General features: G+C 44.2%; 1 protein-coding gene across 3 annotated transcripts in view; it reads right to left on the bottom strand.

Annotated features, from left to right (window-relative positions):
* LOC138246638 (uncharacterized) overlaps positions 1 to 16,926 on the bottom strand; it is a 403,830-nt gene that overhangs the window by 239,407 nt on the left and 147,497 nt on the right. For all 3 annotated transcript variants that reach the window (XM_069201360.1, XM_069201371.1, XM_069201379.1), the window contains exon 6: positions 13,151 to 13,250. In XM_069201360.1, the coding sequence (XP_069057461.1) occupies positions 13,151 to 13,250 (100 nt within the window). The remainder of the gene's footprint in view (positions 1 to 13,150; positions 13,251 to 16,926) is intronic.

The raw sequence follows: 16,926 nt of genomic DNA, 5'->3' as shown, positions 1-16,926 counted from the left end.
TCGCGTCCGAACTGTGCCTAGTGCCAGGAACCCCAGCCTCAAGAATACACACTGGCAAACATGCTGCTGCTGCACATCCCTTAGCACCACAGTAATATCGTTCTCCTGCACAGATTGCAATTTCACCTGTGAAACCTCAGACCCGGACACCATTACATTCAAACAACCGATGCACGCCACTACCACCACCACCACCCCACACCAACTGTCCACCATGCTCCTCAACATCTGATCCCTTGGGAAACACTGCTCTGAAATGTAGGAACTCCTCAACAGCAACACACTCGACCGTCTACTCCTGATCGAAACATGGCTCAATCTAGCCTCCATCCTGGACATCGCCACAGGCATCCATTCTGCCTACAAAATCATACATCAGGACCAAACCCACAAACCAGGTGGAGTATTCAAAATCTTCTACAAAAACACGATTGACTACACCACCTCCACAGATTCGGACACCAGCTTCATGGAACACCTCCACTTCAAAATACGAATGGAGTACAATGCCACCCTGAAAGGAACCCTCATCTACCATCCCCCGGGGCCCTTATGCGAAATTCTGCAACCACATTGCTAACCTCTTAATCAGATCAACCAATTACATCCTCCTCGTGGACCCCATTTTCTGCCATCAAGTTCTTGGGGCAAAATATCCAAAGAGCACTGGGCCAAGACCCTACAGAAACACCCACCCAACCACACCAGGGACCTCAATGTCAACATCATGCACTTCAATAAATTGCCTACCTACTGCACCAACCACACCACTCCCATCAGAAACAAGACCTCCAAAAAACAAACGACCCAGCTGGTACAACAACTACCTCAGGGAATCCAACTGCCAATGCAAACAACTTGAGAGAAAGTGGAGACTCTACAAAAACACCACCGCAAGATCAACAGTCAAAGCCATCCTCATCCTCTACCACCACCAACTACGAGACACAACAACAAAGGCCCCAACTCTCAGGCTCAAAGCCAGCCCCAACAATGCCAAAAAACTCTTCACCATTCTCAAGAAGGTCTACAATACATTCGAACTACAGCATACCAATACATTGGCCCAGCAGGACACCTCCCACATCGCCAAACAGAAGCTAAGCAACAGGCAGTCCCTCTGGAATGAAGACACCACTGCCCTGATGAATACCATCCACTCCAGAGCCCCCTCAGACCTATGTCCTCACTTCATATTTAACCTTGGAAGAACCATCATCTCCCCACACTCACGGCTATCATCAACACCTCCATAACCACTTCCACTTTCCCATCTTGCTGGAAAAATGCAGAAGTCAACGCCCTATTGAAGAAACTAACAGCAGACCCCCAACACTCTCAGTAACTACAGACCCATCTTTCTCCTGTCTTTTTCAGCTAAAGTCAAGGAGAAAGCCATCAATGGCCAACTCACAGACCACCTAGAACCCTATCAACTAGTAGACAGCTCTCAATCTAGCTTTAGCACAACCATACCACAGACACGGCACTTACTGATCCCACCAATGACATCAGAAGCATCCTCAACTGAAGAGAACTGGCTGCGCTCATCCTCCTCGACTTCTCCGCAGCTTTTAATATGGTCTACCACAATTCACTCACTGGAAAGCTTCAGCACCTGGGTATCTGCGGACTGGCACTCAAGTGGATTTCCTCCTTCCTCACAGACAGAACTCAATGAGTTAGACTTCCGCCTACACCTCAGAACCTAAAAATCTCATCTGTGGAGTCCCTCAAGGACTGTCACTCAGCCCAACACCTACAAGAAGCCCCTCGGACTTCGGAGCCCATGGCATCAACATAGTGTCCTACGCCGACGACATACAGCTCATTACCTCACTTACTGATTCAACCAGCACCGCCAAAGCAAACTTCTCTAACTGCATAAGCAACGTTGCTGCTTGGATAAAATATAAAAACTGCCTCCAGCTCAACACTGAGAAAAATGAGTCTTTACCTTCTACAACAACCACTCCCCTCTAGAACTCCTCTTGGTGGCCCTCCGAATTTGGCCCTCCCACCCGCCACTGCGGACAATGCCAAGAAACTGAGGATCATCCTGGACATTAATCTTTCCATGAGCAGATCAGTGCAGTTGCCTCACCATGGTTCCATAATACTGAAAATGCAACCCAAGATTTTAAGGTGGATCCCACTTAACCCCAGATGAACAGTCACCAAGGCTCTTATCACAAGTAAACTTGACTTTCGAAATGCCCTCTACTTTGGAACCCCAGCCCATGTTCTACACCAACACCAAACCACCCAGAACACCGCATTCAGACCCATCCTGAAAATCCCGCAAAATAAAATTCTCTCCATACTTCAACAATCTCCACTGGCTCTCAGTCCAGATAAGATGTAAGTTCAAGCTACTCACTCACACCTACAAAGCTCGCCACAACACCAGTCCAGCATACCTCAACCACTGCCTCAACTTCTACCAACTCACTAGACACCTTCGAACTGCATCCCAGTCAACAGCACACCTCCCTCACATGAAGATCAGAAGCAGAGGACGATCCTTCTCATACCTTGCAGTCAAGACCTAGAACGACCTCCTGCAACACCTCAGAACCTCTGCCTCCTTCATTGATTTCTGAAGGCTCTTCTAGACAAACCAGGCATGATCTCTTCCTACCCCTTAAGGCCTGCCCTACTAAGCAACTGGATTCCTTTACGGGTGATTAGCTGAGCTGTACAAATCCACATAATTTAACAAATAGCTGCACTGACTTCCCACTGACTCCATTTGTTGGATGTGCCTTGAACGCCAGCTTAAAAATGTATTTGGAAGAAGTCAACAAAGCCCTCTTGGAGTGTCCCACAAATAAAGCTCTGGAGCCAGTTGGAGTCCCGATTGGCTTATTTAAGTATAATTTTGATATATGGGCTCCCTTGTTTACCAATCTTTAACAGTTTCAATGTTCTTTCACTACCTCCTTAATGGTTCTCCAATAATCAACAAGCATTGGTAAAGATGATGGGTCTCACCTTTGGGACCACTTTGCCAGCGGTTTTGGCATGAGAGGAGTAGCAAAAAGGCACAGTCATGCAGCACAGCATCAGGGCCAAATAATATGCATCATTTATTTTATTTTTATCGACCAATCTGAGTTGGATGAACAACTAAAAGAAAAAAAAAAAACTCACAGAAAAGCATTTTCTTTTGAAAGCGGGTGTGAGGGGGAAGCATCACAAGGGTGAGGGTGGATGCAACATAGGAGATGAGGGGAGGGAGCAACTGGGGGAGGCAAGGGAGGAGGAGAAATCAACAAAGGGGAGAGGAAGCAACAATGGGGGGTGCAGATGTGGGGAAGAAGCAACATAGGGAGAATGGGCAAACCAACATAAAGGACGGGTTTGGGACGGAATGAAAACAGGGGGTGTGGTAGGGAGGATCCCTGCTCTGCCCCAGATGCCAATGTACACAAAAAGTGCAGGTGAACATAATTTTACAGAAAAAAATGAAAAGACTCATTAAGCCGGTGCTGCAACTGCGCAGGGCCCACGCTCGTATACTGAGTGTGATTGATAGCGCAAGCAGATCATACAACACAGCCTATATACTTGAAACTTAAAACTGGGTATTGGCCACATTCCCACCTTGCATTGCTAATACGTTTTTTCCCAACATTTTCTTGGCTGAGGCCCAGCTCCTTCTGGGGCTATTCAGGCTTGCTCAAGAACAGTTTCTAGTGGCTATTAATGGCCCTTCACTTACAATCTTCACCATACACGGCTGCCAGCTACCAAAAGTAAACAGCCACCACAGTGCATGGCATATCCCTTCAGGAGCATTTGCTTCCGCCACTGGCAGGTGTACTATGACATGCGGCAGGTGAACCAGGGGCAATTAATCCTGTTCAGTGAGCAGGGATCTTGTTCTTTCAGTATATTTTGGCACATATTTCCCAGAATGTTATTCCAGTGCTAAATCTAAATTTGACCAAGTAGTGCTGTAAAACTATTTGCTAAAAGAGTAGTATGCTATCCACTATCCAATAATTTCAATACATTTATGCACACCTGACATGATGGATGATTTGTTATGTACATTTAGGGCCATTGGAAATATGAGATGTTGTGACCGAAGAGACTTTTTTGCATAATTATAAATTTAATGCATATGCCACATAATCCACTATCTGCTGCATAATCTGCATATTTGAACAAAAACGTTTTTTTTCTCCCTCGCTGAAACGGTTTAGAAGTTACATTGAATGTGATAACACGTGTTTCCGCGCAGTGGAAGGTCCTTTGCAAAGCTGGACTGGTCACCTTTCTTTTGCTTATTGCTATATTTGAGTGTTAAACTAGTACTAATGAGGAGCAATAACCAGAGAGTGTTACCAAGTTTAACAAGCATTTGCAATACAATATTTCTCACGTTTGCTCAAGTTTTTGCTATTAGCAATGTAAATTTTTAACTGGAACCTTCTTGCCACATAAACTGAAAATAAAAAAGTAAAAACAGTTGATATAAGTGAGTCGATTCAAAGCACCGCTGTGAGCGCGAAGGATAAAGACAAAAGGAAAAGAAGTTCACTCAGAGTCAAAGTTATTGATAATAGTGCAATTACCCGTGTAACAGGGTCGATGGCCAAGGCGGTAACAAAACCACCATAAGGAGGGACAAACGTAAAGCAGTTAGCAATGAAAACAAAGGATTTTTGAGAGGCCAGCCCACGGACGAGTGATAGTGATGGGTGTGCAATGGGTGTGGTTAAAAGCCCAGATACATACCAACACGTCGGAAAGCAGCGCTTGAGCGCTGCTCTGCTAGACCTAAAAATGACAAAATAATGAAGTAATACTTTTCCAAAATGTGCCACAATATACCAACATAATTTGTCTTTTCTTCCCGCACAATTTACTGAACACTGCCGCATAATTTGATCCTCTCCTGCCACATAATTCCAGTGGCCCTGCGTATATTTGGCATGTATTGCGGATATCAGTATGCAATCTGTAGGAGGCAGTTTCAAATACAAGAAAGGTGAATCGCCTTTCATCCAAACAAACATTATGAGAAGCACTGGCCTGCATGAGATAAACGTTCTGTAATAAAACAATCATCATACAACTATTATGATGTTTACTGACGTGCGATGGCACCACGTGGCATTCTTTAGCTGGTGACAGAGTCTGCCTGCACGGTGGGTGTTTTCATTTAACCCCTTCGCTGCCAGGCCTTTTCCCTCTCAGGGGCCAGGCCTTTTTTTTTTGCTATTTGGGGCAGTTTGCGCTTAGGCCCTCATAACTTGTTTGTCCACATAAGCTACCCATGCCAAATTTGTGTCCTTTTTTTCCAATATCCTAGGGATTCAAGAGGTACCCAGACTTTGCGGGTTCCTCTGAAGGAGACCAAGAAATTAGCCAAAATACAGAGAACATTTCGTTTTTTTTTTTTTAAATGGAAAGGAGGGCTGCAGAAGAAGGCTTGTGTTTTTTTCCCTGAAAATGCCATCAACAAGAGGTTTGCGGTGCTAAAATCACCATCTTCCCAGCTTTTAGGAACAGGCAGACTTGGATCAAAAAAACACATTTTTCAACACAATTGTGGCATTTTACTGGGACATACCCCATTATTACTATTTTTTGTGTTTTCAGCCTCCTTCCACTTAGTGACAGAAATGGGTGTGAAACCAATGATGGATCCTGGAAAGCTAAACATTTCTGAACAGTAGATAAAATTCTGAATCCAGCAAGGGGTCATTTGTGTAGATCCTACAAGGTTTTCCTACAGGAAATAAAAACTGAATTAAAAAAATATTGAACTTGAGATGAAAAAACCAACCATTTTTCTCTACGTTTTACTCTAACTTTTTCCTGCGGTCAGATTTTTTAAAGCAATGTACCGTTAAGTCTGCTGGACTCTTCTGGTTGCAGGGATATATAAGGCTTGTAGGTTCATCAAGAACCCAAGGTACCCAGAGCCAATAAATGAGCTGCACCTTGCAATGGGTTTTCATTGTATACTGGGTGTACAGCAATTTATTTGGTAAAATTTAAAGAGTCAAAAATAGGTATCAAGGAAACCCTTGCATTTCCAAAATGGGCACAAGATAAGGTGTTGAGAGGCAGTGGTTATTTGCACATCTCTGAATTCCGGGGTCCCCATACTAGCATTTCAATTACAGTGCATTTCTCAAATAGATGTCTTTTTTTACACACTGTCCTACATTTGGAAGGCTAGAATGTAGAGAAAGAAAAGGAGCAATAACAATTGTTTTTCTATTCTGTGTTCTCCCAAGTCTCCCAATAAAAATGGTACCTCACTTGCGTGGGTAGGCCTAATGCCCGCAACAAGAAACGCAACATGGACACATCACATTTTTACATTGAAATCTGACGTGTTTTTTGCAAAGTGCCTAGCTGTGGATTTTGGCCTCTAGCTCAGCCGGCACCTAGGGAAACCTACCAAACCTGTGCATTTTTAAAAACTAGACACCTAGGGAAATCCAGGATGGGGTGACTTTTTCCTCACATTTCGGTGATAAAGTTCTGGAATCTGAGAGGAGCCACAAATTTCCATCCACCCAGCATTCCCCCAAGTCTCCAGATAGAAATGGTAACTCACTTGTGTGGGTAGGCCTAGTGCCCGCAACAGTTAATGCCCCAAAACACAAGGACACATCACATTTTCCCAAAGAAAACAGAGCTGTTTTTCTTTTTTGCAAAGTGCCTAGCTGTGGATTTTGGCCTCTAGCTCAGCTGGCACCTAGGTAAACCTACCAAATGTGCCTTTTTGAAAAATAGACACCTAGGGGAATCTAGGATATGGTGACTTGTGGGGCTCTTACCAGGTTCTGTTACCCAGAATCCTTTTCAAACCTCAAAATTTGGCCAAAAAACACTTTTTCCTCACATTTCGGTGATAGAAACTTCTGGAATTTGAGAGAAGCCACAAGTGTCCTTCCACCCAGTGTTCCCCCAAGTCTCCCAATGAAAATGGTACCTCACTTGTGTGGGTAGGCCAAGTGCCCGCAAAAGGATATGCCCCAAAACACTATGTGGACACAAAGTTATCAAATGCAAAACTACCTGTTTTGGCGGGGAGGGGCACCTGCATTTTTGGTCCTGGGCTCAGCAGCCATATAGGGAAACCTACCAAACCCAAACATTACTGAAAACTAGACACCTGAGGGAGTCCAGGGAGGTGTGACTTGCGTGGATCCCCGGTGTTTTTTTCACCCAGAATCCTCAGCACACCACAAACTTAACTAAAAAAAGAAAAAAATGAAATTTTGCCCACATTTCTGTGTAGGACCACCCAAACAGGACAAATATGCTACCACCCAATGTTCCCTTCAGTCTCCCGGTAAAAATTATACCTCACTTGTGTAGGCTGGCCAAGTGTCTGTGGCAGGGAAGAGCCAAAAACATGTCGAAATGGAGGGGGAACCAAAACTGGTCCAAAAGGGCAGTTTGGAAAAAAAATATTCAGGCTGACTAGTGGGAAATAATTTTTATCGGTATAGATGAGACAATGCTGAGTGGTAGGAATTTTGTGGATTCCTGCAGATTCAGGAAGGTTCCATTACAAAAATGTGGGGAAAAGGTGTGATTTCCAGCAAAGTTGGAAGTTTGCAGGGCATTGTGGGTAGGAAAATGGTGTGTGATGCATGTGAAGCACACCACCCTGGACTCACCCAGACGTTTAGTTTTCAGATGTGTCTAGGACTTGTGGATTTTTCTACATGGCAGCGTCCCAAAGTCCAAAAAGTGCAGCCCTCACCATTCCAAGTGCGATGATTTTGAGAGTTAAACAAGGTCTCATGGCGCAAATGTAAAACCAAAACACAAAATAATCGAATGTCCTCTTGCTTGCCGTGGGATAAGATGTTTTAGTGTGCATGGGAGAGCTGAAAGACTGTTACCCCCTTCAGGTGGGGCATCACCATGCCCATAATGGTTGGTAGCCACCACCCCCCTATTTTTTATTTTTTTTTATTCCCTGGCATCTAGTAGGTTTTCTGCCTCCTCCCCCCCCCCCCCCCAACCCCGGGAAGTGAATCAGGGGTAATTGCGCCATCTACCCACCCTCTTTTTTGAAGAAAAAAAAATCTTCCCTGGTCTTTGGTGGGCTTTCTGCCACCCTTGGGGACAGATGGGCCTTCCACAAATAGGCCGATCTGCCCCCAAGGAGGGCAGATATGGCAAACTGTAATGTGCCCCCATGGAGAGTGACCCTTGCCCAAGGGGCAGCCCCCCCCCCCACCCCCCCCAAAACAAAACACACACATACACACAAACCAATCCCTGGTGCCTAAGTGGTTGGCCTAAAATACATTTGCCCTCCAGGGGAGTGACCCTTGTCTAAGGGGTCGCGTCCCATCTGTAAAAAAAAAATAATAATAATAATTTTAATCCCTGCATAGTGGTTTGGCCTAAAATAAAATTGCCCCCCAGGGGAGCGACTCTTGACTGACATCATCAGACATTACTGGGGGGGGAGGGCAGGAGGGGCAGGGGTGGAAGGGGAAGCGATTCCCCTTTCAGCCCTGCCATGGGGGGATGGGGGCAGAGCCCTCGGGGGAGCACTAGCGCTTCCGTCGAGGGCCAGTACTAGGACATAATGGTTACGTCCAAGGCGCCTCAGCGCCGCATCCACGGATGTAAACATTACATCCTTGGCGCCAGAGGTGGCTGCCGGTACAGAGGTGGCTTTAGGGAATCTGATATGAGTAACTAACGACTGAAAATCCTCATTTCTGTGTAAGAAACATGTTCTTTAAAAAAGAAAGAACATTAACTTCAACCCACAAATATGTAAAGTAAGAGGGCACACTTTTACAGATACAGTTTAAATGGAGAACAAGCCAATATAAAATAACTGATTCTAACTGGGAGCTCACAATTCTTACGCAAGCCCTCATGTGCCCTTAACTTGGTCAGCGGAATTGCCACTTTCTTTCTGGCTGTCATCCACCAACATTGTTATCCAATCCAAGGCTAGGAGCAGGAAAGTTCTAAAATTTAAAAACTGATTTTTAAAACGCACTGTAAGCGGCCAACGCTGCCCATTTCATAGTGCGTTTCAGGTCACAATTGAAGAGATCGGGCGGGTAGGAGTGGAAGAAGAAAGAGGGAAGGGATGAGAGGAGCCAGGGAGAGGTGAGGATAAGTTAAACAGAACAAGAAAAACATGCTAGCACTATGGAGGGAGCAGCAGGCAGGGGAGAAGGAGGGGGAAAAAATAGCACCTCAATCACGGCGGGAGTAGGAGGGGGAAAAATAGCACCTCAATGACGGGGGGGGCTTTGATTAACTAGAATCAATTTGTGTTTGGTCCATGCTCCACAGTAATGATCAGAAATGACGTTGTGGCTGCACTTGCCAATTAAGGAGGCTGCAAAGAAGAGTGAGATGCAGCCAACAAATGGTAAAGCAATGGGTAGGCGCCACGCCCTTACTGTATACAATAGTAACTCACAAGCCTGACGCATGCGCTAGTGCATGCTCTCGTAGGAGTGACCCTAAAATGGGGGATTGGTCAGATCTCCGCTGTTAACGGCTGATATCCCTTATGGACTCTCCTGACAAAATCTTAGGAAGAGTTACATTCTATATATTAACCAATCATACAAGGCAGTCTTGTGCATCTCGAAGAGCCATTCATCATGCGTCAGTCTGTGTGGTGCTCTCCAGTGGTGTACGATACAAACCTTTGCCACTGTGAGGCCTGTGGCTAAGAGATGTCTCGTGGGTCTTCAAGGACTGGAGGTCTGTCGTGTCACGGAGGAGGACTACCGGTCTCATTAGAGTGATAGGAATCTGCAAAGCCTCACAAAGTGAGGACATCAAGGAGGCCAAAAAATGTGGAGAGCTCCGGGCATTCAAAGAGTATGTGCGGCATATCTCAATGATGGTTGGGGGCATATCCAACAAGTCATGTGATGCAGCAACCATGCCTGCTCCAACTTCATGGGGACCAATACCAATCTTGAGGCTTCTTGTAGAAGGTAAACATCATCCTAGATTCTTTGACATCCCTTATAAGGTTTTCAACTATACTTCAGTCTAGTCTTCCTCTGTGTAGTTAGTATTGGGCAGATGTTGCCAGGAGATACACAACTGCCTCAGAAAGGTCTGAAAATGAAGATGCCACACCAATAGATTGTAGAATCCAGATGCTACCCCCTGAAACTGTTACCCATGAGGTGAGATATTCCATAACAGAGAGAACAGAGGATTCCTCAAACACCCACAGAAGCAAACCAAGCCAACCAGAAATGGAGCGTCCAAGGCTTTCTTATGTTAAGCTAGGATTTTCCCAGTTGAGTATGCCTTCCATCCTTAGGGATCCAAAAAGCATCACCAAGGCGGATATGTCCTGGTTTAAGTAGGTCTTCTTCAAAGACAGAAGACTGAAGAGGGATATGGGAAAACGTGAAAAACTACCCATAGGCACTATATTCAACTTCAAACCACTATTGGTATAGAGCCTTACTAAATAAATCTAATCAATGGTAACAGGCTTCACTGTTGAGATTTAGAATTGGGCACTATACGGAACATGCTTTCCTTCCTCTTGGGACAGTACGGAGCAGTATGTTCATCTGCCTCTCCCTGTGATGACGCCACCCCACAGCCATTATTACATCTTTACTTTTTTTATTTTATGTAAATTATACTAGGCTCTTTCTTTAACCCATCTTGAAAGTTCTTAATATTTGATTATGTAGACCTGCACTTTTCTTTCTTCAGACATTAAGTGGGCTTTCTACCGGTGTTGCAGTAGGTTCCATTTTAAAATGTGCTATCCATTGTTGCTAAGACAAGCATTTTTTATGCTTTTATGCACTTGTTGTCATTTTTAGACTCCATATTTTTATGTGCTTTTATGATGGATTTTGTTTTGTTCTACTTTTATAATTAACATAATTAATTATTTTCATCAAATAACGTTTTTTGATTGACTGAGTGAGTGCATGATTGAATAACTCTCACACAATGGGAGAAAACTGGTGCCTAGTTGATTAATTTTTGTAATTATTTTTCAAACGCAAACTCTCAGTTTGAGAGTTTGTTTTTGAATAATCAAAAACGTTGGCAAAGTTTGAGGGACAGCCGTGATGTGTGACAGAGCTGTCCATTAAACTTTCTACATTGACAGGAAACACTATGATGGAATTCCTGGCAATGTACAGAGATGTCTGCCGGGCTGGCAGACATCCCTAAACTTTGTGCGCAGAGTAAAGGTAGTAAATTCCTCCACCACTCTAGAGTAGCACAGTGGGTGAAAAACAATGGTCTGGAATGCTCCCACCCCAAGAGATGGCCAGTGGTTAGACTACTGTATAATTGTCAGTAGTAAAAGCAAATGAGATTGGCATCACTTTCCAAGTCTACTACCGCCAAGGTTTGTAAATTCCAAAGAGTTGATCATTTACATTGATTCAAGGAGCACTTTTGTGGGTGCAGATTTGCTACTTTCTTGGTAAACCGGTCAATTAGAGGCATATTTACAACAAAGTGGCAATACACAAAGCAAACAAAGTTGCCCCACTTCACTGCTTCACCTGAAGAGAGCAAAATTGAGTCATATCTTCAAAGAAATGGTGCAGTATTGCTCAGTCCATAAACTGGCTCTCTTTGGGCTTCCTTATGCCAATGCAGGAACCCTTGCACCATAGTGCAAGGGTGTCTGTGTTATGGTAAGGATGGTTATTGTGCGGAAAGGTCGACCTTCCTGCATAAAAACTGTCCTTGGGGGCTTTTGTCTATATGTGTTGTCTATATGTGTACTGCAGGGTGCATCATGCATGCAAAGAGGAAATAATAATGAGATATAAAAATATTTTTCCTCTGTATACCAGCCTCAGGCGGGTGCAACATTTTGGAGCTAACCTATGTTGATAACTCTTTCTAAATATGGGTTTGAGTCACAATTCATGGAACAGCTTCCTGATGCAAAGTAATGCAAAGCAGCATAATTAGCTACACTGCATTACTTTTTCTTACAAAGTTACGCAAATTGACATGAGCATGGTTTTGTAAATATCCAAAACCGATTTTGCATTGCACCAAAAAAGTGCTGCAACCCAGTCACAAAATCTTTTTCAATCTGTGCCTATTTAAAATTGTTTTTGGGTCAAAATAGGGCAGATGCACGAGAATGCCCAAGTACCACCCAATGAACGCCTACCCGATGCAAAGTAACGCAAGGCAGTGCAAGAGCTCCGTTGTATGACTTTTTTTTTTTTTTTTTTACAAAGCCACGCAAACTAACATCTGCATGGCTTTGAAAATACCGAAAAAGTGATGTATCCCAAAGCAAAATCTTGTGGACCTAAATATATTCACATTCCTGATACAAAAAAAACCACCTAGTGACATCAGGACGACAAGAAAAACGAACAGACATCGCGTACTCGATTCAGGGCGCCCAGATCAAACTACCAAGCCAAGAATGTACTTGTTTAGGGGGCACATACCATGCACCCTCTGAAACTACACCTCAGCAAAAAGCCTCAAACCAGTCTTCGTGCGCAATCTCTCTCGCTCCATCCTTCCATATATTCTTTCGGTCTCCTCCGCGCGTCGCTTTTCCTTCTCTGATCGAGTCTCTCCCTCTAGTTCTAGCTCTCTTGAAGGACCACAGTGTCTTCTGCAGTTAATCTTGGGAGTTGGAGGAAGCAACAGAGGCACCGAAAGAGGTCCCGGGCTTCCAAAATTGGCCTCCAAGGACCTCCGCCCACCGGGAAATGCCTGGTGGGATCAAAGGCCCGTCCGGCGCTGGAGCAGGTAACCCGCCTCTAGCGCTCGCCTTCTAACCGCTGCTCTACAGTGGATCAAGCAAAGGCCTTCCGGGGCGCCGCCCGCCCTTCTTTCCCTTTGCTTTGAAAGTATTTTTAGAAACCATACAGAAAAGAATTAAAACTTCGTCCCTGATAGTTATTTTGTATAGTGTGCTTGAGGAGTTGTACACGTTTGGCCTGCAGAGCTAAAAATGGAATTTCACTTCAATGAGACAAAAATAAAAGTTTCCATTCCGTCTCTGATTCCACAGCCAAATAGAATCTTAAAAGGAATACTTTCACTTAAAGGTCATCCGTGGAGTTTTGGGCCATCTGCTGTCTTTTAATGTTAATCTGCTGCAGTTAATGTGTCACAAACCAAGAAGTAAGAACAGTGAACCAACCTGAGGAGCTGAACTCTTGACTCCAAGGCGGGCAGGCGCGCCTTTGTAGACGCGATGCGGCTTCCCAGACTGGTGCTATTGCCCACATCTTGTGGAGGCGCTGAAACAAGATTATCAAACGTTAATAAAGGGAATATTTATAAAATCACGAGCTGTTGTCAATATTCATTTTTAGACATGTTCAGAGGAAAGGAAGAAAACTCAACACAAATGTAAATCCTATCACTGACATGGAGCAGTGAGACCCATGCGTAGTTGTCACTATCACAGGTGCAGGCAATGACAGGAAAGAAAGTAAAAATCATTGCCCTCTGCTGGGGGCATTAGCAACTAGTAATAAACATCGAGGAAAAATAATGGTCTCGAGTCCAAAAAGGGGGCAGCCTGTTGTGGGCAATTAATAGCTATTAATTAATGTACAGCATAATATCCATCAGTGACGATTAAGCACAAACACTAAGAAATGGAGAGCCAGTGATATTATCAATATTCCCTTATTAAAATAAGCGTGCCATATGTGATGTCAAACATAGAAGTGCTTTGAAGCAAACAAATAGCACGTTATTAAATATAAATACCTTCAGTTGTTTCCCTGCATGCAAATGGTTATGTAATGTCAGATTTGTGTTACAGTCTAGTGGAAAATGAAGAAAAACTTGGATAGGTCAAAATCATAATTTTAGCCATGTTTAGCACCTATTTTATTTCGCCCTTTTATCATAGTGAGGGTTGGGCACTTTTCTAGTGACAGGTTTTTATTCATTCTTCCACCAAATTATGTAATCTTTGTTTACATCCCAAGCTAGTTAACAGCACCTTTTTATTTTACATGTTGATGCAAGTTTACATTTCGACCTTACCAGTGACATTACATAAAAATTTACTTTGACAAGTGAGCTTTATGTGAATGTGAATTTGTTTTTGTGGGAACATCTTTTGGGGGAACTGGATGTGCTAAGAGGTAGAGTAGCCATGTTTCCTCCTTGTTCCTGGGCACATGAAAGGGCGTCATTTTACTTCAGCACTCTAGTTGTTGTTTAAAAAGGAGAGTCAGGCCCAGCTCTCATTCTCATTTAATGACCTCAGGGGTGCTGTGGCACCCAAGGCTAGGCTGCCTGCGCTCATCCGTGACCAGATTGCATCCAACGCCAGCCACTATGCTCATTTTTCCTTCCCAAGAAAAGGTGAGACACTGTTACAGCAGAGAGGGCCTTGTCTCCTTGAGAAGTGACAACTGTTGCAGTAGCCCATTGAATGGGGTAAGAAAATGACACGTTTGACGTGCCTGTTGAACATCACTCAAACTAATAAGCTGCCCAACCAACAGCTGATATATTAAAGGGTAGGAAGAATTATGTGACACCTAAAGTGGCAGGTATCATATGGTTTGCCTGTTGAGGGCCTGCCAAAGTTATGCCAGATCACTTCCCAAAGAGAAAATGGGCATCTGGGGTTTGTTAGAAGAATAATAGTGTGATGTAATGTTTATCACTGAGACTTGGCTGAGTAATTCGCTGGTGCCCGACATTGCCCAGGCCCATGGAGGTAACGCCATCTCACATCTCGATCAAGAAAATCAAGTAGGTGGCACAATGGCAATGAAGTATTGCTTTGTGTTTGCCTGCACAATAAACAAGCATTTGCAATGCAATAGGTCTCACATTTGCTCGAGTTAGAGCTATTGGCATTATAAATTCATAACTCGACTGTTCTTGCCACATAAATTGGTCATCCCTGACTCCTTATTTGATATTTTCCTGCCATATAATTCCAGTGGCCCAGCATATAACTAAAGCACTTCCATTTACCTTCATCCTCTATCTGCAGCAAAACATGAAAATGTTGCCATTTAGCATCCTAATTTAAAAACTGCCATGCTAATTCCAATAGAATACCACTTTCACCACCCCACCATCAGAGTTGCTGGGTGGCTAACACAATTCCCTCAAAAAAGACACAAGACAGCCATGGAGGACTAACGAGAGAAATAAACTAGTAGGGTCACCTAACATATCAAGAGTGCTCAAACAGTCAGTGTAATAAGGATGTTAAGTTGGCCTTCATTAGGGTCATAATTGTAATAAAGAGAGAATATTAAACATATACAATTATCATATGAACAATTATCAAAAATAAACTTTTGGCATTAGACTGTAATGCTCAAAACAGCCCCTAGAGATCACCATAACAAAAATATATTTTGTAAGAAACATGGTCATGTAACCATATTGTTAGTCTCAAGGGGGAATAATCCCATGAAAAAGTACAGGAGAAAGTAATGCAGTGTATGTTTGGCTGGCTGTCTCGGGGGGCCAAACACACGTGCACTCTGCTGTCTCCTGCCCGGCACTGTGTTGCCAGGCTGGAGAGAGCAGGCACAGGTTCCCAGTCTGCCTAGGAATGCCCTGGCTGGGCGCTCTGGCCAATCCGAATGCTGCTGTCATGCTGCCAGCAGAATGACAGCAGCATTCGGATTGGCTACAGGGCAGGCTGGGAGCTTGTGCCTGCAGCTGCAGCAGAGGAGCGGTGGCGGCGATGCAAGTAAGTGTTTATTTTTTATTTTTGTTTTTTAACAAATCTCCCCCTACATGTCCTAACCCTACAGAGCACCGCACGCCACTCCTGCTAACAGGTCTATAGCAATGACATTATAAAGAAGGCCATTAAGACACAACCTACTCTCAGCTGTAAATCAAAAGTTCCAGCCATGAGAAAGATTAATTAAACAGATATTGAACAGTGGGAGGGATTACTTTTTTAAATTTATTTATTTATGAGTTTTAAACGAACAACAACAAAGATACTTCTCTTTCATGACAACATTAGTGCCAAAGGAACCCCGTCTCAAGTGTGACAGAATGACAATTTAACAAACAAAGCAGTCCTCAGTGAGCAAAAATTAGGGGTCACAAACAATAACTGTCGGCATTCGAGGAGCAAAGAACAAATACAACCAACATAGATATAGCAAGGCGGATGGAACGGGCAAGTCGGCACTGGCAAACATCCCACAGCTCGCAGCAACACACAGGCAAGGCAACACAAATCATTCCCCAAATGCATGCCAATTGAATCTAGCACATATCACTCAATAAGCAATCCCCAAATAAGAGCACAGAGGCGCCCAAATGTCTCGCGGCCTAGAACCCTCAGGTGCCAACTCCCAGAAGGTTGCCAACTGTTCTCAGCAAAAAGCAGCATCATGCAACCAATCAGAGACCCGAGGGGGCCGACCGTGGCCACAGCAAATCGCAACTCTCCGCTTCGCCAAAACCAGCAACATGCCCACCAGTTTCCTCTGAGCCAGCGGAACTGTAGCCACACTGCCCAGCAGCGCCAGCACAGGAGAGGGAACCAGCTCTAGCCCAGTCATCTCCCCAATTGCATGAATGACCTCCAGCCAGAAATCATGCACTTCCCCACATTGCCACGCCAGGTAAAAAAAGTCAGCATCCGGAGCATGACATCGTTCCCAGGAAGCATCCACATGTGGCCCCATGACACACAGTCCGCGAGGAATATAATAGAGACGCTGTAAAAATTTAAAGTGAATGAGTCACAGCCTATAGTTTGGCGATAGCGCCCTCATCTGCGCACAACACTTCTTCCATGTCTCATCAGAGATTTCCTCATCCACATCCGCCTCCCACTTTACCTTAGCAGACATTGCGAGCCCATCTCTTTGGTCCTGCATACAACCATATAGCTTGGTGATTAGCTTCCTCGGCGTCTGTGCACTCCATACTACCTCCAGTACTCGACATGGCAATGTAGAC

This window comes from Pleurodeles waltl, chromosome 1_2, assembly GCF_031143425.1.
Source record: "Pleurodeles waltl isolate 20211129_DDA chromosome 1_2, aPleWal1.hap1.20221129, whole genome shotgun sequence".
In the NCBI taxonomy this organism is placed as follows: Eukaryota; Metazoa; Chordata; class Amphibia; order Caudata; family Salamandridae; genus Pleurodeles; species Pleurodeles waltl.
Note: the sequence above shows the minus strand (reverse complement) of the source record. Positions and strands in the feature narration are given on the sequence as shown.